General features: G+C 49.1%; 1 protein-coding gene across 2 annotated transcripts; it reads right to left on the minus strand.

Moving 5' to 3' along the window:
• Positions 1 to 8,315: 8,315 nt before the first annotated feature.
• Positions 8,316 to 20,637, minus strand: LOC101773130 (UPF0481 protein At3g47200). Of its 2 annotated transcripts, XM_004951241.4 has the most exons (3): positions 20,423 to 20,637; positions 17,895 to 20,190; positions 8,316 to 9,055 (listed from the first exon to the last, which is right to left on the minus strand). In XM_004951241.4, the coding sequence occupies exons 2-3, from the start codon at positions 19,290 to 19,292 to the stop codon at positions 8,498 to 8,500; spliced, it is 1,956 nt and encodes a 651-aa protein (XP_004951298.2). In that variant the 5' UTR covers positions 19,293 to 20,190; positions 20,423 to 20,637; the 3' UTR covers positions 8,316 to 8,497. The 2 variants fall into 2 exon arrangements, with proteins under 2 accessions (XP_004951298.2, XP_022683314.1); XM_022827579.1 differs by lacking the exon at positions 20,423 to 20,637 and having other exon boundaries at positions 17,895 to 20,416.
• Positions 20,638 to 25,091: the final 4,454 nt, after the last annotated feature.

A 25,091-nucleotide genomic window follows, 5' to 3' on the forward strand; every position in this document is an offset into this window, starting at 1 on the left:
CAGCCAAGCGGGAGCCGCCCTTGGATGGAGTCTTAGTGAACGACCTCCATGAGCCATCCGCCCGCATCCGGGTGAATCCAACCCAGATGAAGCCCGGTGCTGACCAGGTTCTCGGGGCCCCAACACATCAACGTGGCCCGACCCCGACCAAGGGCTCGGGGGCTCCGACTCGGACACCACGGTGATGGTGCTTGACCCGACTGACTAGAGGGCGCCGCTACTTGCCTACATCCTCGAAGAAGTTCTCCCACCAGAGAGGACCGAAGCGCAACGAATCACTCGACGCGCCAAAATGTTCATTGCCATCGGTGACGAACTCTACAAATGAAGTCCGTTGGGGGTACTCATGAATTGCATCCCGACCAACCAGGGGAAACAGACTCTCCTCGAAGTACATGTCAGAATCTGCGGACATCAAGTGGCCCCGCATTCGCTGGTCGGGAAAGCCTTCCATCAAGGCTTCTACTGGGCCACAACACTACGCGATGACGAGGTGGTCCGCAGGTGCGAGGGGTGCTAGTTTTACGTTCGGCAAACTCACCTGCCGGTGCAGGAACTCTAGACCATCCCTATCACCTAGCCATTCGCGGTCTGGGACCTCGACATGGTCGGGCCCCTCAAAAGGGCCGCAGGTGGTCACACCCACCTGCTCGTGGCAGTGGACAAGTTCACAAAGTGGATCGAGGTGCAGCCTATCACCAACATCCGTTCATAAGAGGCAATCAAGTTCTTCCTCAACATCATCTACTGGTTCGACGTCCCTAACTGTATCATCACACACAACAGAACAAACTTCACTGGCAAGAATTTCCTGGTGTTCTACGATGGTTTATGGCATTAGGGTCGACTGGGCCTTGGTCAGACACCCGCGGACCAACGGTTAGGTCGAGCAGGCCAATGGCATAGTCCTCCAAGGACTCAAGCCACGCATTTTCGACTGGCTCAAGAAATATGCCAGAAGATGGGTCGTAGAGCTCCCAGCCGTCCTCTGGAGCCTAAGGACGACCCCAAACCAGTTGACAGGGTTCACCTCCTTCTTCCTGGTGTACGGTGCTGAGGCGGTATTGCCATCCAACCTCGACTACGACGCTCCAAGGGTAAAGGCGTTCAACCTTGATCGAGCTGTGGAGGCTCAACAGGACACAGTTGACCTACTCGAGGAGGCGCGCAAGATGGCACTCATTTGCTCTACCCATTACCAGCAGACCCTTCGCAGGTACCACGAGAGGAAGATTCAGGGAAGAGCCCTCAAGGTCGGTGACCTCATGCTCCGGAGGACCCAAACAACCAAGGACAAGGACAAGCTTTCTCTAGCATGCGAAGGACCGTACACGGTGGCCGAGGTGATCCGACCAGGTGCCTACCGACTGAAGGACATTGAGCAGTTACGTCATTTCTTTCATTAGCTTGGTTCATGACCAGTCCTTTTCCATTCAACACTTGCTACTACAGCACCCCATCCCGAGCAACACTTAGCCCAGGTCGCTCGGGGGCTCCACGGGGGTACGGCACCACCCCCTCTTTACTTCTCGTGTAACCATGCACCATGCCTGAATGAAAGGGCATGCCCGAATGAAAGGGCGTCCCACCCTAAAAGTAACTTATTCTCTAGCTTGCGGACCGATCCAACCCTGCCACGACAACGGTTACGAGAGCTGAGCCTCGCGGGCCATGCCTGGGTTCTTACGGTTGCAGCCTACGGTCAATGAGCAGGTGTGAAAGGAAAAGGGCGAAAAGCAAAAATTGCTTAAGGGCGAATTCGAGGATGGGTGGGACAAGCTCCCTATAATAATCACAAATGAACTTAAAATTGTTCACTTGGGGGCTCACAATCCCCCGCAAATTTCTTTTACACACAAGGAAACTAACTACCCTTTTTCTACCGCTCCCCTTCGACCGGGTCGGTTGGCGGCGCAGTTGACAAGGACGAGGGCTCCCCAGTTGCAGTCGGGTCGACGCTCAGGTCGATCTCGGTCGGGACGACGCCCGGCTCCGTCCCGGCCTGCACCACTGCATTAGGATTGGTGGCACCCTCCCGACTTGTGCGTGCGGCCATCCACGAGCGGTGAGCCTCCGTGCCCATGCCGCGGTCACGTGCGAGGCAATCGTTCACGTGCCCAGGGACAAGCTCTGACCCAGCGCCTAGATGTCCTCGAAGCTCCTTCCATCGGCGTACCCTCTGCAGATCGCCTCGAAGTCTAGGTCAGGGTAGTGGGTCTCCACCGAGGTCAGCACCCCCGACGTCCCATGAAACACACTATCGGAGATAAGCGCCCGGACCGTGTCCGGGATCTCTGCAAGCTGGACGGCAGGCCTATTGGTACTCAGGCCCAACCCGAGCACCTTAGTAACCACCACCTGCGCCATGTCACAGAGTTGGTTGAGCTCATCCGTGGGGGTGGACCGTTCTTCCAGGGACCGGGCCAATGCCTCCTCATTCCGATTGACCGTCACCTGGGTCATCCTCAATTCCCGCTCCAGAATTGCACAGGAGACCAAGTCAGCGAAAGGCAAAAAAGGGGTATGACCTCGGCTCAAACTCTCGAGACGGTGGGACTTACTCTCCATCATGGCGATGACCGTGACGTGCCCCTCCTCTGACCGCTGCAGCTTTTGCCGCAGAAGGGCATTCCTTTCACCCAGCTATTGACTGGCGCTCTTAAGAATGATTTTCCCCTCTTCCAGTTGGGCCACCCTCCCTTGTAGCTGAGCGGCCTCTTGCTCAGCATGTGCTCGAGCCGCTCGCTCTGCCCCCAGGGCCTCCTACGCCACCATGAGTGCCTGCTCGACGGCAATTGCCCACTCGGCCGCCCGGCGCTCCGCCTCCTGGCGCTCTCAGGCTGCTACCATGGCCTCCACCAGGCGAGACTCCGTCATGGTAGGCTCCCACTCGGCAGCGGTCATAAGCTCCTCCATAGTAGCCACGCATGCCGCTCGGTCCTGGGACTCGTAATGGGCAGTCTGCAGCTCGCGAGCAAGGTCACTGACCTGCCGTAATGCCGTCGCGTCCCATTACTGATGACCATGCTCCTCCCAGAGGAATCGAGACTTACTGGTCGATATCATCTCCAGGATCTGCAAGATAAGGGTAGACGCACTAAGGCAACTGGCTGAATAACAAAAGACTAGGCATGAAGTCAGGATTGCAGAAGGCTTACCTCTCCGATACGCGGCAGGTCGACGGACATGGCTCGATTGGCAAGGCCAGCTTCCTCCAAGGCCTCCTTCAACTTTGCCACGACGGAGGTGAGGCCCGATCGCACCGATAGCCTGCCACTCGCAAGCAGGTCATAGAGTTCCCGCTTCCTCCCATCGCGGAGCATGAACCGGGCCTTCCCGGCTCGCCCGGCTAAGGCCACACCAGGTCGTCAGCCGGCTCCAACCCACTTGAAGGTCCTGCCGCCGTGGCGTCGAGTGGTGCCGGGATCATCGCCCACTCTTGAGATGGCGGGACCCTCAAATCCATTGCTCTAGTGACCTCCCCTCTCACAAAAGGGAGTACCACCACCGGGATGTCGTGGCCCGCCAACAACGGCTCTTCCTCCATTCCAGTCGCCTCCAACACGCCACCCCCGAGCAGGCTCCGGAGGGTACTCGCCCAAGCATGGGCCTGGGCCAGCTCGGGGGACATGTGAACCTCTGCTGCTTCTTCGGCAGCCTCACCCCTGGCTTCTCTGCTCCCCTCCAAATCCGACCAGAAGGGCGAGTGATGGTGTGCGCCCCTCCTCCGGGTGATATGGGAGCACGGGTTCCTCTGTCACCTCCTTCGTGACCGGTAGGGAAGGGAGTGCCATGGTTACCGCTGCCGCGGGATCCACCATCGCTGCTGGATCCGCCGTCACCGCAGGGTCGCCGTCACGGGGGGGGGGGGGGGGGTGACGAGCTCCATCAATGTTGATCAGGCCGACTCCAGCATGCTCCTCCCATCGCCGCGACTTGATGCTGGTTGGGCGTCTACTCCATGTGTACAAGAGGCGGCGGGATGACCAGGGGAGCCGATGACAGATTACTGCAAAGGAAGACACAGGAATGGATTATTCACATCGAAAAACACGTTCACATGGGTGACAAAAGCTACAATCACACACATGAGTAGAGGAACTAGGATTCTATTGGGCCAGAACCGCTCGGGGGCTATCACCCGAGCCGCTCTAGGACGACCGAGGGCTAAGGCACCCCAGCCCATGGCGGATCCACTGGAGCAACCGACAGAGCATCCCTTTGTCGGGGACCAGGTGCGTCCGCCGACTCCTGAGCCACCAGCATATGACCGCATCCCTTCGGCTAACCGCCGCGCATCGTCCGGGGGGGTAGGGGTTGCAATGCCGGCGACACCTCCGAATAGTGTGGCAGCGACCGTGTCCACTTCGCCTCCCGTTCACGAGCGGCGTCCCCATCTATGGCATGCTTTCTTGACTTGAGGGCACAAGAAGGTCCCTTCGTACCACGCGCTCTGCTAGAGGGCGCGGCAGTGAGCTTGTGGCACCCAGTCGAAGTCACGACGACACCCCTGCTCGTCTCATCCCCTGAGGAGTCCGAATCGTCTCCCGACCCCAAGGGGTCGAGGGGTCGGAAGACTCGAGCTCCGCCCCTATAGCCTACGGGCTCTCACCGCCGTGAACCCACCGGTTGATTTCTCGCTGCCTCGCCCCCTGCCACTAGGCCTTCGCGGCCTTCTTCTTTTTCCTCTCATCCGCTGCCGTCCTCTGGGCAGCCTGACAGGCTGTGCCCTCCGTCCCCTTCGGGAGGCTTGGTCAGGACTTGTAATGCTCCAGCCCCTGCGAGGTGATTGGCTCAAAATTGGACGAAAGGACTGTATGAAGAAGAAGCATAGCATAAGGGAAGAGACATACCGAGTCGGGCCGCCTTCCAGCTTGGAAGGGCTCCGGCGTCCCACTGAGGGTCACGTCACCCCCCAACTGCAACAATTGATCGAGGCGCGCCTCGATCTCATTCTCTAGCAACTCCACTGATGACACGCGATCGGGATCTGATGGGTCGGAATACTTCCACATCGGTCGTGCCCTCTACCCCAGCAGAGCAATCCGCCAATGGATGAAGGTGTCGAAGATCCGCATCCCATTGAGGCCCTCCTCCACACATTGCTGCAGCGCTGGCTCGAGGACCTCCATGTGTTTCTTCTGCTTCGAAGCGAGTCCCCACGCCCAGCTCTCCTATCTCATCGGCCTCCCTTCGGTGAACTTCAGGAACAGTGCCTCTATCGGGTTTCGGATGTAGAACCACTCACCGTGCCATCCCCGATTAGAATCGTTGGGGGGTGTACGGCGGGTAGGCGACCTTGGGCTTCCTCTGAAGCGTGAACCCTCCTACCAGGGCTGGCAGGCTTGCCTTCCCTCTTTCCTCAGACCAGGCTCGCGCATAGAAGAATTTCACGAAGAAGTCCATGTGCGGCTCCATCCCGAGGAAGAACTCGCAGACGATGACGAAGCCGGCAATATGCAGCACCCCGTTGGGGTTGAGGTGCTGCAAATCCAACCCCTAGCAATGGAGGAGCCCGTGCAGGAACCAATGCGCAGGATATCCAAGCCCACACTCATGGAAAGCGAGGAAGGAGATGACCTTGTCAGGCTCGGGTTGCAGGACGATGTGCCTTGCCTCCGGCTCTCTCCAACCCACAACTGCGTTCGGTGGCAGCAACCCCTTCCTCATGAAGTCCTCCAGCAGTTCCTCCCTCATGACGGATGGTCTCCAGTTTGACATCGTGCAATGGGAGGCGATGAACGGATCTGTAAGACTTTTTTCGCTCTCACCCTTGACCCTCCTCCCTCTCGAAACTCACCACAGCGTGCAAGGAAGTTTTGGCGGAGGAGCAGAAGAGGAAGCGACAGTGATCGAGGAAAGGTGAAAGTACAGGCCAGAAGACCTTCGTCCCTCCCCCTACTTAATAGGGAAGGGGGCGCAGAGCCCTAGCGGACATGATGGAACCGACGGGACGTGACCCTATGTGATTAGGCGCAGCCCGGGAGGGGCCCACCTACTTCTGCAGCAAAGCCACAAAAAATGGGGCACAACCGCACGCAAGCGCCCCTTCGCCTTATGAGGCAGGGGAGCAGAGGGACCCACCGTCAGAGCCTCCACCGAACCGAGGCCAGTAGGCACTCGGGTCAGTCAGATGGAGTGAGGGGACCCACCGTGAGAGCCTCCATTGAATTGAGGCCGGTGGGCATTCAGATCGGTTGGACGGTTCAAGCATCCAATGGGAGATAGGTAAAAGCAGTGGAAAACTAGCATGCAGGGCATGACCGACCCCATCATGAACGACAGATAAGGATTCCACTCGGGCATAGCTGCTATGGGTGCCTCGAGCCTATCACTCAAACAAACTAACGTGCAGGACATGACCAACCCCGTCACGAACAACGGATATGGAACCACTCGGGCATACCTACTAAGGGTGCCGCGAGCCTATCACTCGAACTGTCGAGACAAGCAATGCTAGCTTAGCCCCTCTGGTTCCAAAAACTGCAGATGGGGTGATGCCTGAGAGCTTGATCGAGGTAACATTATCGACCCCCTGTTTACTTGCTCTGCAAACAAGCACTCATTCATTCATCCATCTCATGCGTGCATGCATTCATTCATGCATCGCACATTCATCGCATACATGCAATCATTGCATTCAATTGCTTTGCGTTGCATCACAAAGCAATAGTGGTTCATTCGATATGAGCTACGACCAATCGGGGTTCGAAGCTCGGCCCGTGAATGGCTTGAGGCCGCCTCACGTCAAACAAAGCTAGGGGGAAAACGCAGATGAAGCCCCAGTGGCCTTTGCCCGACCTGCTCAGAAGGGGACGGGGTCATCTCGACCTTCTTATTCGATCCTGACCTTGAGACATGCCCAAAGAATCTCCACCGAGGGGAGGCCAGCGGGCCACCTGAGTCGGTCTCCTTAATGGCTCAGGCATCTGCCGGGAGGTGGGTTAAGGAGTAGTGGAATGCCACATGAGGGCTATGCCAACCCCGTTACGAACGACGGACCTGGATTCCACTCGGACATGCCCGTTAGAGAGCTCATCAAGCGCGTCACTCGAGCCATCGAGGCAAGCAACATTAGCTTAGCCCCTCCGGTCGAGGAGACTGCAGACCGGGTGATGCATGAAACTCGACCGATGCCGATCGAACCCAATGGAACTCAGGAGCTCGGGCCGCCATATCCCGACTCGGGAATGCGACCGACGACACAAGTCACGGTCAGAACAAACACGGGCGAGCACCCCGACTCGCAAGAAGGACCACCTCATCCTGACTCCTTACAATTTTGAATAAGCTAGTTTTAGTTACTATCTATATGCTAGGTGCTATTTAATGCCATCTATAATATAAATTATTTTAATATAATGCAGAGATCATTGGATTTCCATCATTATTTTACCCATGCTAGGAGAAGCAGTGGTTCTAGACTCATCCAGCTTTAGTAGAGATAGGTCCAAGGAATTCATAGGCATTGTACAAAAGTAAGACATTCTTTGGCAGTACTTAAATGCATGTTGACATTCTATACACCTAAGTTGTATTAGTAACTCTTGTCTTTATATCCTCAAAGTATATATAAGCTTTACATACTAAAAGGCGGGGACCACAATTCAAAAAGGAAGAAAGCTATGAAAATAATATACCATAGATTCGTAAGAATATAAAAACTTGATTTTTTTCATATTATGTACACTTGTCATTAATAACAACTCATCATTTTTTTATTTGATTGCAGTGCCACAAGCAACCTCTCGGCTCTGCGCTATGCGGATATTACGTGTGTGAGTTCATCAGAAACAATGGGAGGTACTGGACGAACCCTCAAGACGTAAGTCTCTTATACTATACCATGTGCTAACTTCCTAATGATAATACATCCTAATCTTCATTTACTGTATACCTGCAGATGCCTACCATCGACAGAAACTATAGCACGATCGAAGACAAACAAATCGACAACATTTGTATGGACATGGCGAGGTTCATCCTACATGGGATTTGTCATGAGGATGGAGCATTCTTTGATAAAGATAGCGTGTTGATGGTGGACGAGTGTACAAATCTTCATAGATGGGCGTAATAGTTTTAATATTAGCGTGGCAAAGAATAGCTCTATTCCAAATGTTGAATTTTTAATAATGTGAATTATATATTATGTATGATGTAGTTTTGAATAATGTGAATTATTTATTATTCAAATTTGTTGCTATGTGGTTGGAGATACATATTTCAATTTGACGGCTAAAAACTGACGGGAAATAGAAATTATAAATTGCGAAACGGGCCGTCAAAAACTGACGGAAAATAGAAATTATAAATAATTCATGAGAAATAATATATTGAATGGGAAAATATATATTCCAGATGGGCGGCAGAAGCACCCGCCATCTGTGCTGGCGGGTGGCTAACGTCGCCCGCCAGCACAGACGACATTTGTTCTGGTGGATGCTCGACCCGCCAGCACATGCACTTGTAGTCAGCAGCACAAATCTTTTATGACCTAGTGAAAGCCGGTCGTCGAGAATTTGAAGAGCGCGAAGCAAAACGCGCAACCGGCGACGACGAGCACGAGTGCGGCCCACGGGCTGCTGCAGTGGTCACGCAGGAACTCGGCCTTGTGCCTGCGCCAGCTCGAGCGGTAGTACCGGTTCAGATCGGCGAACATGGCGGCGAAGCTGTGGTCCTCGTACTCCAAGCTGGCGCAGTCGCCCAGCTGCTGGAAGACCTTGGCCGCCGCGTCGTCATCGGTGCCCAGGAGGTTGTCGACGACGCCGCGCTTCTGGAGGTGCTCCACGTCCTCGCCCGTCCTAACCCGGGAACCCACCAGCGCCGCGTAGCGCGACACCGGTGGACGTGGCTCTTGGCAGGCGAACTCATCCTTTTGGTGGTGCCACGCATCCTGCACTTTGTCCTTCACCTTGGAAATGCCAGGGATGTGAGTTACTCGTCTTGGCTCCTTTTTGTTTCGAGCCGGAGCCGGCTGCGCCTTCGAGCTAGTTCCACCACTCCCAGGCTGCGGCACCGGTAGATCGGCGAACATGGCGGCGAAGCTATGGTCCTCGTACTCCAAGCTGGCGCAGTCGCCCAGCTGCTGGAAGAACTTGGCCGCCGCGTCGTCGTCGGTGCCCAGGAGGTTGTCGACGATGCCGCGCTTCTGAAGGTGCTCCACGTCCTCGCCCGTCCTCACCCGGGAACCCACCAGCGCCGCATAGCGCGACACCGGTGGACGTGGATCTTGGCAGGCGAACTCATCCTTTTGGTGGTGCCACGCATCCTGCACTTTGCCCTTCACCTTGGAAATGCCAGGGATGTGAGTTACTCGTCTTGGCTCCTTTTTGTTTCGAGCCGGTGCCGGCAGCGCCCTCGAGCTAGTTCCACCACTCCCAGGCTGCGGCACCGGTGGACGTGGATCTTGGTAGGCGAAGTCGCTCCTGCTTTGGGCTTCCCATCCCGGACTGGGACTGGCTCCTCCTCCTCCTACCATGGTCAGGCGGCCAAAGGCTGATGAGAGTACGGAATCCGTATAGAAATGGCAGGCAACTTTAAACCTCAAACATATTACAAATTAAACTCTTCCATCGATATAGCAGCGCTGCTAGCCTAATTAGAAGTATAAAATCACTGCTACTACTGAAAAATGGAACCGAAATCGTAGCTAAATCGAAGATCTTGTGCACCTAGCTATAGTTGTTACCTTCTTCAGCAGAGGAGGACGCTTGCCTGTTTTTTGCGTAAAAGGAAAATGCCATCAGTTGATTGTAATGCTCTCCAGCTTAGACCCGGATCAATTGTAGCAGGAGAGTAGTAGTGCTCAACATGAGCTGAACCCGTTTAGTTTATATATACTTAATCTCAGCTCTCGTTGGACTTTTGAACTAGGGAGTGAGGTGAGAGGCAACTTCCCTTCCTTTTCTTCTGTCTCTTTCAGTCTCTCTACATCTGAAGAACAATTCTGAAGTCAAGGTCGTCAAGGTGCGAGTGCAGCCGGGGGACCGATTAGGCCCACATGATCACATGGGTCGTTGAAGAAGTCTAAGCCACATGGTTTTAAAAGACGTACAACCCATCACGCTGGCGGCTGGTCTACGGGATGAAGAAATTGTTCAACTTTTTTTAAGCGGAGAAGAAATTATTCAACTTTTTTTGAGCGGAGAAGAAATTATTCGACTTGACTTTGACTATTTGAGATTGGTGCGAACTTTAATGGACGAACGAGACCGAAGCGGGTGGGAGAACCACAGCAGCTTTAGGTGGACCTAGACACGTGACAACGCGCGGATGGCCGTTGTGCATGGGTTGAATGGAGATTCTATTTAGATTTTAAAATTAAATTTCATTTTTATTTCAAACTGTAAGCGTTTTGGATTCCGTTTGAACCATGGTGTTACTGAGAATTTATGCAACAAAACAAGATCCAACATGAATATATTTTATTTTTAAAAAAAATGACTTTTTTTGTAAAATGTTGAGTCATAATGTTGGTGAATGTAAAAAAGGTGAAGAAAAATGTTGGTGTGTGCGAAAAAAATGTTGAGCCATAATGTTGGTGAATGTAAAAAAGTTGAAGAAAAATGTTGGTGCATATAAAAATATTAATCAACGTCAAAAAATATTGGTGACAATTAAGCTCAGCCTTAATGAAAATATTGACAAATGTTAAAAAATGTTAGTGAATGAAAAAAAGATATAGAAAATGTTGGTACATGTAAAAAAGTTAAAGAAAAAATGTTGAACAAGAAAAAATGTTGGTCAACATCAATAAAATATTGGTGTATTCGAAAAATATTTAAAAATATTTTGATTCAAAATATGATCAAATGTTGTCTTGTTTTGTAGATCTCGTCATAAGAAATATCATGGTTCAATCAAAATTTGATTTGGACACTTAGCTTGGAAATTACGAATTTTGTTCTTCGGATCTTTGTTTTGCACAAAAACCAAAACACATGCCAGCTACTTGCACCAGCTAATCATGCATTGCACTTTCTTCTTTTTTTCATTGTTATCTGCGTTGCGGGGCCTTGTGGGCTGTGCGATCTCTAAAGTTACTAGAGCAGCTTTAACGTGTGTTCTAAGGGGCCTTGTGGCCTCGGTTGCCATGGTGTCAGGCGTCGTGATCGGTTTTGGTCTCCTAAATTTTAAACCTTTTTAAAATTTACTTAACATCAGATTTTGGTACTTGATGACGTTTATCAAACGGGGATTGCTGTACTACACTCGAGTGTAAATCCTTCTTCATACACTTGGATTTTCCTCTTCCACATCTTCCCCTCTTCTCCACCTCCGGCGATCTTTTAATGTTTGGGGTTGGGGGGTTCGGTGTTACCTGTGTTCGCCGGACCTAGAGGGAGCTCCGGGGTGGTAGGATAGCGGGTGGTGGTGGCAGTAGAGACGGCGGCGAGGTGGGGCCGCAGGGGCACCGCCTGCCGGGGCAGCAGTGGACTCCCAGCTGGATGGTGAAGGGGTGGGGCCGAGCACCGGCGACGAATTGGTGTGGGGACGGTTGAGATAGCGACAACGAATCCAGCAGTATGGTGGGAGCTGCCGAAGATGGACAAGGCGGTGGCTAACACAGGGTGAATGGTGGAAGTGACCTCAATCGGCATGGACAAATGGATGAGGGAGGGTGGGCCATGCCGACACCATCCAGCACCGGTGAGGCGGAGAGCAGCGGTGGTGCGGGACGGAGGCGGCGCGTCGAGAGGAAGAAGACGCTCGCGACTCCCCTCGACTCGCGATGAGTGGATATGACCTGTCGTGGGGTGGAGACAAAGTTTGTCGAAGTTGATCTAAGCCACTCATTTTAGATCCAAGAGCTAGGAATTCGAGCGTGGAAGAAAAAAAATTGCGAGTGTACAGTAGATAGCCCCTATCAAATTCATATGCTTGGGTTTGGGTATCAAACTTAAGTTACAATTCTTGTATCAGATATAACAAAATCATTCAATGGACTGTGAAAAGGTTTTTAATTCGGGTTTAGTAACTATTGAATTGATTGACCAGTTCATCGTCTACGTAACATGTCCAGATCACATGCACGCCTTCCGGACCCAAGCAGTCTTGGCACACTCAACTAATTGGTTAGTCTCTAACTTGTTTTTGTCTTTGTTTCCCAGGATAATCGAAGAAACCTTTTGGTGCAACTTCTTCCCCGCTCTTTCCTTCATCTCCCCAGCCTTTTGGTGCATCACCGCCTTCGCTTTCTCCTTTTTTTTGAAAGGAAAAGGAGGATAAACCCCTACTTATTATATATTAAAAAAATGAAAGGGTACAAAGGTAACAACAAAAATCTAAAGAAGGAGAAGAAGAACAACAACACGCTAAGGGGTTACAGGGTATGCAACCAGACATTCATAGAGGGAACTAAGGCGGGACAAGCTCTGTGAAGTAACAGGGAGAATTCATATTTGAATTTACTTTTGCACATTTTTACTGATGGATCTATTCCCTTGAACATCAGTCATTCCTAGTTGTCCAGATGCTCCATGGCATAATGATTATGACTTCCATGAAGAAAGGAACTGTGAGCTTGTTCTTGATTTGTCTGATGATCTGAAGGATCGGTCTGGTGGTGATAACTAAAATTCCAATTGAGTTCCAGCATGCTTTGGGAAAGTTACATCGGAGGAATAGATATGCCACATTTAACATCTTTTGCAGGATGCATAATTCGCAAGTGTAGGAGCTCAGATCCATTTGTTTCCTTCTCAATATATCTTTTGTACTAAGACAATCTTTGAGCAATAGCCAGAAGAAGACCTTGTGTTTCATTTGAGATTTAGATTTCCAAAGCCATGACTATGCTGGGTGGGTGTTTCTCTATCATATCATAGCCTTGTACGCTTTGGATGTTGAAAACATTGAGTTGCCCCAAATGTATGTCCACTTGTAAGGTTCATGTACGACGTTCATGCCTTCAATGAGTTGCTGCCATCAATGAGTTGCTGTAATATAAGAAATTGTGAGTGTGCCTGGGTTGTTAGGGGTAGGTTGAAATTCTGGATGAAACTTGGTTGGTTAACAGCCTCTTTGAAAGTAATGTTGTGGTCTTTGGCAAAAGAGAAAAGCTTCGGATGAACCTGTGATTGCACTGCTCCATTCCAAATATCTTTCCAAAAGAGTATTGTGGAGCCTTCTGCCACTAAAACTGAAGCAATTCCTTTGTATGTGTCCAATAATTTGGCTACATCCCTCCACCAAAAGGAGCCTTTTCTTTGCTGACCTGGCAGTCGACCATTAGCATAGTATTTTCCCCATACAAGGTTGACCCAAGGAATGTCAGCCTTAGAGAAAAACTTGAGTAGAAACTTTAGTAGCATGGCATCATTATGTGCAGCAAGGTTGGTAACTCCTAATCCACCTTGTTTCTTGGGCAGGCATACCATAGGCCAAGCAGCTTTGGTAGGCTTCTTGGAATTCATGCCTGAGCCCCTCCATAAGCAGTGCTTCCTATATTTGTCCAATTGTTTTATGACCCCTTTGTGTAATTTAAGTGTTGATGTATAGAAGACTGCTGAGGAAGAGAAGACTGAGTTAACCATCTCCAATTTTCCCCCTTTGCTCAGGAAAACTGATGAGCTACTAAGGCTCTTTTCTATCTTTTGGATGAGGGGCAGAAAGTTTTCCATGTTAGGCTTAGTCATTCCTAGGGGTAGTCCTAGGTAAGTGAAGGGAAGAGAGCCTTTTTGACAATCAAAAGTTCTGGCGAGATCATCGAGTTTTGCATCCGAAATGTTCAGAGGTACTATAACCGATTTACTATAATTGAGCTTCAGCCCAGTCGAGGCAGCAAAGGTGTTGAGAAGGTCTTTGAGAAATAAGAGTTGGTTTGGGCATGCCTCCATAACAAGAAGGGTGTCATTTGCATATTGAATAATTGGAAAATCTGTCCCTACTCTTTCTGGAATTGGTAGTTTAAGGGATCCTTGATCTTGGGCTCTGTTGATTATTGATTGGAGCAGGTCTGCTACCAGAATAAAAAGAAGGGGTGAGAGGGGATCATATTGTCTTACTCCTCTTCTGCAGTGGAAGACTTTCCCTGGAACTCCATTCAGAAGAATTGAAGATGTGCCTGATTCTAGTATATCTTTGATCCATTTAATCCATCTATCCCTGAAGCCTTTATGTTTTGAGGCCTTGCAGATATGTAAGTATTCAAAGGCCCAGGCCAGATAGTCATGTATAAATCTTGATCTAATGAACCCATATTAATTTTTGTGTATCAATCGTAGAATCACTTGTTGCAGCCTGTCTGCAAGTAGCTTGGTTAGAAGCTTAACTGTGGAGTTCAGAAGAGAAATTGGTCTAAAGTCTCCAACCAAGGATGGACAGTCCTTCTTGGGGACCAGAGTGATGTATGAGGCATTGATGCTTCTTAGGCATATGTTCCTTTCAAAGAAATCCTCACAGAGTTTGTAGAAATCCTGAGAAATTAGATTCGTGCACTTTTTGAGGAACTCTCCATTGAAGCCATTAGGTTCTGGGGACTTGTTGCAAGGTAGCTCTGTAATTATCCTATCAATTGCTTCTTTAGTAAATGGACTTTCTAACCAGTCCAACTTGTTGTCAGTCTGGAGTAGAGAGAAAAGGTTAGAGTACATGTGTGTGAACTCTGAAGGTCCTATTCTTTCTTTATAAGTGTTCCAGAGCATAGCTGCCTTAGCTTCATGGTCAAACACTTCACTTCCGAATTCATCAGTCAGGGAGCTAATGGTGTTCTTCCTGTGTCTGATGAATGCATTGGCATGGTAAAACTGGGTGCATTCATCGCCAAACTTGACCCATTTGATTATTCCTTTTTTACTTCCAGTAGGTCTTTTGTTGATGAAAGAGGTTCTGCAAGTGGTTTGTAATTATGTGCCTAAAGTTCCATTCTTCCAAGGTTAAATCTCTTGTTTCTTCCAAAGTGTCCAGGAGCTGGAACAAGTCTTTGCGATTTCTGATGACAGTTGCTAAATTTGGTAACTGGGCTTTCCAAGCATTTAACACTCTTCTTAGGTTCTTAAATTTTGTACTTATCCTCTTAGCACTATCAGTTTGAGAGTTGGGCAAATTCCATCCATGTTGTAGAACTGGTACAAAGTTCTCATGTTCCAACCAATAATTTTCAAATCTGAATGTCCTAGGTTTGGGGACATTTGTGCCTACCGTGATGGTACATGGGGTATGATCTGAGGTGTCTCTGGACAACCCTGAAGCAAAGGAATTTGGAAAGGAAGTTGTCCAAGTATTGGATGTGAAGAACCAGTGTAATCTTTCCAGTGAAGGATTTTGTTGCTTGTTTGTCTAGGTAAATTTGCATCCTCTGAGGGGTAGTTCCGCTAATCTGAGACTATTGATGGCTTCATTAAAGGCCAGCATTTCCTGGAGATTCCCTCCTGGCTCGTTTCTATCTTCAGACTTCCTGAGAAGGTTGAAGTCTCCTACAATAAGCCATTTTTCATCATCGGGCATGCTAATTCTTTTCAACCAGTTCAGGAATGCAGATTTACCTTCTGTAGTACGGGTGCATAGATATTAGTTAGAATCCAGTTTTCTCTAGTCAACTTGCATCAGAATTGCACTGATTGGGCATAGTCGTTTTGAAAGGCCAAGTGGCCACTAAACTTGGAACTGTTATAGGCAATGATACTCCCCCTGAATTTCCCACTAATGGGAAGAATACATAGTCATCCATGTATGCAGGACAAAAATTTGTAATATATGTAGAATCAAAGAATTCCTTCTTAGTTTCTTGTAGGCACAGAGTATCACATTTGGATTCATAAACCTTGCTTTTGACCACATCCCATTTCTCATTAGAGTTAATACCTCTAATATTCCACGATAGAATGACTCAATTCCTTTTATGTTGTCCCAGATTCATAGATGCTCGTTGAGAGGCACAACAGAATGCATGTGCAACATGCAAATATCCTTAGTATATGCAAACCACAATAATTAGACATCCTAATTAAGGTAAAGTTCATCAGGATCAACCACAGGTTCATATGGAGGAATAAAGAAGTCCACATCCCCACAACATTATAGTTTAACAAAAGTTTGACTCTTCCCATTGAGATAAAAGATAAACTGGAAGCGAAGATAGCAAAGAGGATCCTGCTACTTGTTGATCTTCTTTCTTGATTCCTGAGATTCAATCTCATCGATCTTCTCCTTGCCCTTCTCTCTCTTGGAGCTGATCACCTTCCTGGAGGTCCTGTGGCTTCCAATGGCTTGCTTGTTGCTGGTTTTATTGGATAGAGTATCTTCTGACAGAGCTTCAGCATTTATCTTGCAAAATCCATCCTCAATCTTCTTAATGTCTCTAATTGGTATGACTGGTGGGGTGGTAGCACATGCTAAGCAGTTTCTATTAACACAGCTATTGTGTTTGAACCCCTCATTACGGCTCCTAATCCAGGGGCTCCTTCTGGCTTCAGTCTCCACTTGGGAGGTGAGGCCCTTGGTTTTCACCTTGGCTGGACCAGATAGATGGTTAACCTTTCCATCAGAGCTATCACTAGCTTCTGTAGAGGGAGAACATTGAACTTTTGCATTTTCTAGGCAAGTAGCTGGTAAGGCAAAAGCCATCATGGACGATGTATTTGTGCATGTGAGCATGAACCTCCAAGCTTGAGATGACATAAACATCTTGGCCCATTCGAAATGAGACGGAGAGAGCAGCATGATAGTGAAGAAAGCAGCCTAATCCTTGGGAATCTGAACCACAGGACATCCTACTAGGGAGAATTGTCGCGCCCATAGCTTGTAGACATCAGGGTTTGTTTTGCTACAACCTTGAGCATTAGCATCCAAAAAATTGTAGCTTATTCCCAAAATCACAAATATAAGCTCTAAATAACACATTCATATAAATGAAAAATTTCTCCATTGTACCTTATTCTAAAAATCACAAATTACTCTAGCTCTAAAGCATAAAACTTAGTATACTAACCATGTATCAAGGGAGGATGAAATTTCTAACATTTAGAACACTTGAATGAGTGAAATCCTCAAGAAATGGTCACAAATCCGGCAGCACCTCCCCTTATTTCGCCATGGATAGGGTGAAGCTCGAGCTGGAGGAGATGGCTCGGGCTACATGAGGAAGGAGGGGTATTTATAGGAAGGAAATTAGTACCGGTTGGGGACACCAATCGGTACTAAAGGAGGGGGTCAGAAATTAGTACCGATTGTTGCCACCAACCGGTACTAAAGGGATGGTGGTGCTTTAGTACCGGTTGGGGATACAAAACGGTACTAATGTATACCTTTAGTACCGGTTAGTGCCCCCAATCGGTACTAAAGGGGCTCACGGGAGCCCCCACAGGGACTATACATTAGGTCCGATACTAATGATATTAGTAACGGGTCTAAAAGTGATCGGTACTAAGCCTTGAGATGAGAGGTAGATTTCCTAGTAGTGAGGTATTTTGGTCTTTTCCCAAGGTGCTCGTTTCCATTAGCACCTATTATCTAGCTCCACTCTCACATCTAAAGTTTGGACACTTTTTTTAGAGCTCGAATAAAGTTTAGCTCACCTATTAGTTTAAAACGGATAAGCTAGCACTAAAATTTAGCACTTGGATTAGCATCCGGATCCGAACGAGGTGTAAGTTCAGCTGCGTGTACGACTGGGCTTGGAACCTATGGAAGCATATGTACTTATGTAGTCTTGCATGATACTCTGCACATGGATGTATGTAGAACTAGCAGTGACAGTAAGGATGGGCAAAGCCATAGATGGTCGTCGAGAATTTGAAGAGCGCGAAGCAAAACGCGCAACCGGCGACGACGAGCGCGAGCACGGCCCACGGGCTGCTGCAGTGGTCACGCAGGAACTCGGCCTTGTGCCTGCGCCAGCTCGAGCGGTAGTACCGGTTCAGATCGGCGAACATGGCGGCGAAGATGTGGTCCTCGTACTCCAAGCTGGCGCAGTCGCCCAGCTGCTGGAAGAACTTGGCCGCCGCGTCGTCGTCGGTGCCCAGGAGGTTGTCGACGATGCCGCGCTTCTGGAGGTGCTCCACGTCCTTGCCCGTCCTCACCAGGGAACCCACCAGCGCCGCGTAGCAAGACACCGGCTTGCCGTGCCGTCGCCGGCCGTCGTCCCTGACTGTCTGCTCGAACGCGACGAGGTTCACGAGCAGCGGCCAGCTCGCGTGGTCCACCTCCAGGCGCGGCATCCTCACGACGCCAGCCGCCGCGTCGAACGTGACGTCGAGCATGTGGGCCGGCGCCTTCTTCTCGAACCGGACGCCGGCCTTGCGGAGCAGGGTGACGGGCGGCACGACCACCGTGCGCGTCGTCGTCTCGGGCTCCGGCGCCGCCTTTCTTCCGATCCGAACCCTGCACTTGCTGAACCAGCTGGCGGTCACTATCCAGCGCGGCAGCTGGGGCGCCATGCCCCGCATGAAGGCGAACCTTTCGGACACGGCCTTGTTGACCCGGATGCCCATCTGACGCAGCTTTTCCACACACCGTGGCGCCGGGCGTGGTGGCGAGGCATCGGCGGCGACCAGCGCTATCTCCTCAGCCGTGGGAACGACGGCCTCGTAGAGGAGATGGAGCAAGTGGCGGATCTCTCCGGCTTGGGCCGCCCTTTCCATCTCCGTCGCCGATAGTTCTGTGGAGGGCGAGAGCCTCAAATGGGGAAGGATCAGACTGTGGAGATGGGACGTCTCATCCTCAGGCACTACCAATCGGAAGAGCGCCTCGAGCACGAAGAAGGGGATCTGGTTCTCCAGTAGCAGGAGGTCAGAGTGAAGCAGGGGAAGCCCCCAGCCCACGTCGCAGATGTCGTCTTCCTCCTCGTTGTGCCACTTGATGAAGAACCGGAGGACGAAGCAGCCGTCAAGCAGCAGCATCTCCCCAAAGTCGTCGGGGCCTCGCCGGGACTGCCCGTCGTCGACCTCCCCACCCAACGGCCCGCCCTTGGCGGCGGCGTCGAAGATGTCCGTCCTCTCAACGTAGCAGCACCGCGCCCGGTGCTCGACGTCGCGGACGGCTTCGACGCACCTCGCCAGCAAGGTCCGCGGACGACGCTCCCTCAGCAGCTCGCGCAGGTACCTCCACTTGTGCTGCTCCATGGCGCGCAGCGCCGCCCGACCGCGGTAGTAGGGGCCGACGGACACCAGGCGTGGCTCGTACAGCTCCTTGTTGGCGTCGCGGACATGGGCGGGGACCCGGAAGATGGTCGTCGATCTGCTCCCGCCCTCGCCGTCGTCGTGGAGGAGAAGCCTTTGCTCAACCACGATCTTCAAGCTGTCCGCCTCCGGTGTTGACGGCGCCGTCACGAACTCGCTCTCGGTTGCCATGGCGTAAGGTGTTGTGGTTTAGTTTTGGGGCTCTCAGATGAGCGGGGGGTGGATAACAGTTATCAAAGCGTGGCCGAGGTGGCATTGTTGATAACGTTTAGCATGCCTCGGTCTACCCCTCGTCAATTTTGCAGCTGTATAGTACAGTTTTTCTTTCAAATCAACTATGCACAATCTCTACTATTGTTGAAGAGACCGACATTTCTATGGTCTTCCTAAGTCACGCATAAAACCGTGCAAAAGCGACATAATGAGTAGATAAAAGAAATAGGACGGGGTTACTATGCACAAAACTATAACAAAACAGATTTGTTCTTCATCAAACGTTTGATATTTGGGTTATGTGTCAATCGACGCTCTCGGGTGTCGGATCGTTGGTGTGGATGGAAGATATTGCTCTCGAGCGTTAGATCGTCGGTGGTCGGATGGAAGGTCATTGCTTGTTCACATTTTTTATTAAGTAGCCAAATGTTTTAGTCTTATTTGGATATTTGGAAAACACCCAACCAAAAATTTTCCAATAACGAAGAAAGGGATATTGCGATATACCTATTAACTAATTATTAGGAAATATTTATTGGAATAGTTTCTCATTTCTTATAATCTTTGTTTCCCGAGCAGAGCGAAGTAGCCTTCTGCATGACTTTCTTGGATTTATCCTTGAACTCATCCTTTTGGTGGTCCCACGCATCCTGCACTTTGTCCTTCACCTTGGAAATGCCAGGGATGTGAGTTACTCGTCTTGGCTCCTTTTTGTTTCGAGCCGGTGCCGGCAGCGCCCTCGAGCTAGTTTCACCACTCCCAGGCTGCGGCACCGGTGGACATGGATCTTGGTAGGCGAAGTCGCTCCTGCTTTGGGCTTCCCATCCCGGACTGGGACTGGCTCCTCCTCCTCCTCCTACCATGGTCAGGCGGCCAAAGGCTGATGAGTTTACACAATCCGTATAGAAACGCCAGGCAACTTTAAACCTCAAACATATTACAAATTAAACTCTTCCATCGATATAGCAGCGCTGCTAGCCTAATTAGAAGTATAAAATCACTGCTACTACTGAAAAATGGAACCGAAATCGTAGCTAAATCGAAGATCTTGTGCAGCTACCTATAGATCTTGTGCAGATAGTTGTTACCTTGTTCAGCAGAGGCGGACGCTTGCCTGTTTTTCGCGTAAAAGGAACCTGCCATCAGTTGATTCGTAATGCTCTCCAGCTTAGACCCGGATCAATTGTAGCAGGAGAGTAGTAGCGCTCAACATGAGCTGAACCCGTTTAGCTTATATATACTTAATCTCAGCTCTCGTTGGACTTATTATGAACCTGGGAGTTAGGTGAGATGCAACTTCCGTTCCTTTTCTTCTGTCTCTCTACTTCTGTATACAATTCTGAAGTCAAGGTCGTCTAGGTGCGAGTGCAGCCGGGGGACAGATTAGGCCCACATGATCACATGGGTCGTTGAAGAAGTCTAAGGTTCTGTTTGGAGCTAAAAACTTTAGCCCTATCACATCGGATATTTGATACTAAGTAAGACTATTATAAGTTAATTATAAAATTAATTGCACAGATGGAGGCTAATTCGCGAGACGAATCTATTAAGCCTAATTAGTTCATGATTTGACAATATGGTGCTACAGTAACCATTTGCTAATGATGGATTAATTAGACTTAATAGATTCATCTTGCATATTAGCCCAGAACTTCTACAATTAGTTTTATAATTAGCTCATGTTTAGTCCTTCAATTAGCATCCGAATATTCGATGTGAAAAGGACTAACCTTTAGCTCAAGAATCCAAACACGTCTTCAGAAGATGTACAACCCATCACGCTGGCGGCTGGTCCACCGGATGAAGAAATTGTTCAACTTTTTTTGAGCGGAAAAGAAATTATCAACTTGATTTTGACTATTTGAGATTGGTGCGAACTTTAATGGACGGACGAGACCGAAGCGGGTGGGAGAACCACAGCAGCTTCTGAGGTGGACTTGGACACGTGGCAACACGAGGATGGCCGTTGTGAATGGGTTGAAGGGAGATTCTTTTTAGATTTTAAAATTTAATTTCATTTTTATTCAAACCGTAAATGCGTTTTGAATTTCGTTTGAACCATGGTGTTACTGAGAATTTATGCAACAAAACAAGATCCAACATGAATATATTTATTTTTTAAAAAAAATTGACTTTTTTTTTGTAAAATGTTGAGTCATAATGTTGGTGAATGTAAAAAAGTTGAAGAAAAATGTTGGTGTGTGTAAAAAAAAATGTTGAGCCATAATGTCGGTAAATGTAAAAAAGTTGAAGAAAAATGTTGGTGCATATAATAAATATTGATCAATGTAAAAAATGTTGGTGACAATTAAGCTCGGCCTTAAAGAAAATATTGACAAATGTTAAAAATTGTTAGTGAATGCCAAAAAAAGTTAAAAAAATGTTGGTACATGTAAAAAAGTTAAAGAAAAAATGTTAAAAAGAAAAATGTTGGTCAACATCAATAAAATGTTGGTGTATTCGGAAAATATTTAAAAATATTTTAATTCAAAATATAATCAAATGTGGTCTTATTTTGTAGATCTCGTCATAAGAAACATCATGGTTCAATCAAAATTTGATTTGGACACTTAGTTTGGAAATTATAAATTTTTTTCTTCGGATCTTTGTTTTGCACAAACCAAAACATGTGCCAGCTACTTGCACCAGCTAATCATGCATTGCATTGTCTTCTTATTTTTCATTGTTATCTGTGTTGCGGGGCCTTGTGGGCTGTGCAATCTCTAAAGTTACTAGAGCAACTTTAACGCGTGTTCTAAGGGGCCTTGTGGTCTCGGTTGCCATGGCGTCAGGCATCGTGATCGATTTTGATCTCCTAAATCAAATGCGCACAGCGTGTCTCAATAACTTAACGTCGGCATTGAGTTGACTTGGACACTTAATTAGCTTAACACAAGGAGGTCTCGATGAGAATGAGAAGTAGTGCAAGGTGTAAAAAGGAAACCTTTTTAAAATTTAGTGAACATCAGATTCCGGTACTTGACGACGTTTATCAAATTGGGATTGCTATACTACACTCGAGTGTAAATCCTCCTTCGTACACTTGGATTTTTCCTCTTCCACATCTTCCCCTCTTCTCCACCTCTAGCGATCTTTTAATGTTCGGGGTTGGGATGTTCGATTTTACCTATGTTCGCCGAACCTAGAGGAAGCTCCGGGGTGGCAGGATAGCGGGTGGTGGTGGCGGTAGAGATAGCAACGAGGCGGGGCAGCAGGGGCGCTGCCTACCGGGGCAACGGTGGACCCCCGGCTGGACGGTGAAGGGGCGGGGGCAAGCACCGGTGACAAATTGGTGTGGGGACGGTTGAGGCAGCGACAACGAGTCTGGCAGTATGGTGGGAGCTGCCGGAGATGGACAAGGTGGCGGCTGACGCGTGGTCAATGGCGGAAGTGACCTCAATCAGCACGGACGAAAGGAGGAGGGAGGGAGGGCCACGTCGGTGCCATCCAGCACCGGTGAGGCGGAGGGCAGCGGTGGTGCGGGACGGAGGCGGCGTGTCGAGAGAAACAAGACGCTCGTGACTCCCTCGATTCGCGATGAGTGGATATGACATTTCATGGGGCAGAGACAAAGTTTGTCGAAGTTGATCTGAGCCACTCATTTTAGATCCAAGAGCTAGGAATTCGAGCGTGGAAGAAAAAAATCACGAGTGTGCGGTAGATAGCCCCTATCAAATTCATATGCTTGGGTTTGGGTATCAAACTTGAAGTTACAATTCTTGTATCAGTTATAACAAAATCTCTCAATGGACTGTGAAAAGGTTTTTAATTCAGGTGTGAAAAGGTTTTTAATTCGGGTTTAGTAACTATTGAATTGATTGACCAGTTCATCGTCTCCCTAACATGTCCAGAGCACACGCACGCCTTTCGGACCCAAGCAGACTTGGCACACTCAACTAATTAGTTGGTCTCTCACTTATTGTCTTTGTTTTCCAGGATGATCGAAGAAACCTTTTGGTGTAACTTCTTTCCCGCTCTTTCCTTCATCTCCCTGACCTTTTGGTGCATGGCCGCCTTCGCTTTCTCCTTGAGCCCCTGCCTAGGAGGGGACGAAGCGGCGTTGGGCCGCGACGGCGACTGCTCCGGAACCAGCCGACACGGCATGGGATGACAGCGATGGTATGCCAGCCCACGCGATGCTCATGTTGGCGAAGTCAAGTCAATGTAATGCCAGCCCACGCGCTGCTCATTTTTTGGTTGAGTGCAGCCAATCTGTCTGTATTTGGACCACCTCTTTAACAGAAACTAGCTAGCGATGTGAGTAACAGACTAACATCACAGCTCCACCGTTAATCTATCATGTCATGCCATGCATTAATATAAGATACGGCCTGCTGAATTTGCATAATAATGTGATGTGTTTTAAGATATCACTATGAAACTGAACACTGTACATTCATCAGGTCAGTCAACTGATCGGTGTGGGGGTCGCAGTGTCCAAAGTGGTCATTGTCATCACCCTCCGCTTCACGTTCACGACGGCGATTGTTTATTATATCTCGAGCATCACAATTGTGGTTTAATGTTTCTCGAAGATCACTAATGTGCGAGGGTTCCAGATTTGCTCTGCGGTGGCGTGGTTCTTCCGCAGAGGCTGTGCGACTACCCTCAGAAGCAATAGCGGCAAGTGGTGTGTTATGTTCTCGTGTTTGAACTGTTTCGAATGCTCTGTCGAGATTCACAATGGGAACTCTTGCGGCTAGAAGTCTACGACGTTCCACGCTTTGATTATTTCTTGCTCTTCTTTGAGTTCTCTGGCTGCTAGTTTCGCCCTCTGGGGCGTCAGCTGACAATTCATCTTGGGAAACTTCTTCCATTTGGCGTTCCCGACAAGGAGTTCTTTGGTGGTGATTGCTGGTTCTTGTTCCATCGATTGGCAAAACCACAACAAAGAATTCTCTATCCGGAGAGTAGCTTCCAGAGCTGGATGTTATGACTTCAGTGGAGCCATCTTCTTCATGGATCGGTGAGAGTGGAGTACCCTCTTGATATGGGAGGATACCAAGTGTGCGATGAGGCATGATTCATTGTCTTGGGCAAGGAATGATGGCTTCATAACTGACCAGTAGATGAATCTGCCTTGCGGTGTTGATGTGATTACCAGGCCGTTGTGAACCTGATAAGGGGAGTTCTTCAAAAGAGTTCGAGTCGGAGTTGTGGTCCTTGATTGACTCTAATCCGGACTGGACTTTGGATGGAGTTTTTTGATGTATCATGACTGTGTTTCGGAGTCCAAGCAGAAGTTGGCTTGGAGTTGTATCCAGTCCCCACGATGGATTGCCTGCTCGTGCGGACTAGTCCGACTTATAGTTGAGTCCGAGTTGTAGTCAAACTCGGCGTTGTTGAGATCGAAAAATTCGAATTTCTCAACGAAATCTTCCTCTTCCCGTCGACGAGAGTTTCTGCCGAGATGATTCTTCCCCGGTTCTTCGATGATGCGGCGTTGGAAACCTCCAATGCCGTCAGCGATGCAGAGCTAGGAGCCAAAAAAAAAACGTTGCGCCCGCTTCGAACACGAACACCGGCTTGATGATGACTAAAGCCATCGATCTCTCGCAGAGAATTTCGGTGACCTCCCCTACCTGGCGTGCCAGTTGTTGGTGTTTTAAACCGGCAACCTATCAAGGGAGTACCTGAGATAGTGTTTTGGTTGGTGGGTGTCGCCGAAATCAAGGAGTCGATGGTGACGCAGGGATATGATTTAGACAGGTTCGGGCCGCTAGATCGCGTAATGCCCTACATCCTGTGTGTTGTATG

This window comes from Setaria italica, chromosome I (genome assembly GCF_000263155.2).
Source record: "Setaria italica strain Yugu1 chromosome I, Setaria_italica_v2.0, whole genome shotgun sequence".
Lineage (NCBI taxonomy): Eukaryota > Viridiplantae > Streptophyta > Magnoliopsida > Poales > Poaceae > Setaria > Setaria italica.

Excerpts from the sequence above, each read along its gene's own strand:
- LOC101773130 (XM_004951241.4), bottom strand. The coding sequence starts at position 19,292 with ATGGCAACCGAGAGCGAGTTCGTGACGGCGCCGTCAACACCGGAGGCG. Across the intron at positions 9,056-17,894 it reads GCGCCAGCTTGGAGTACGAG|GACCATAGCTTCGCCGCCAT; the intron begins GACCACATCTTC and ends TTGGAGTACGAG.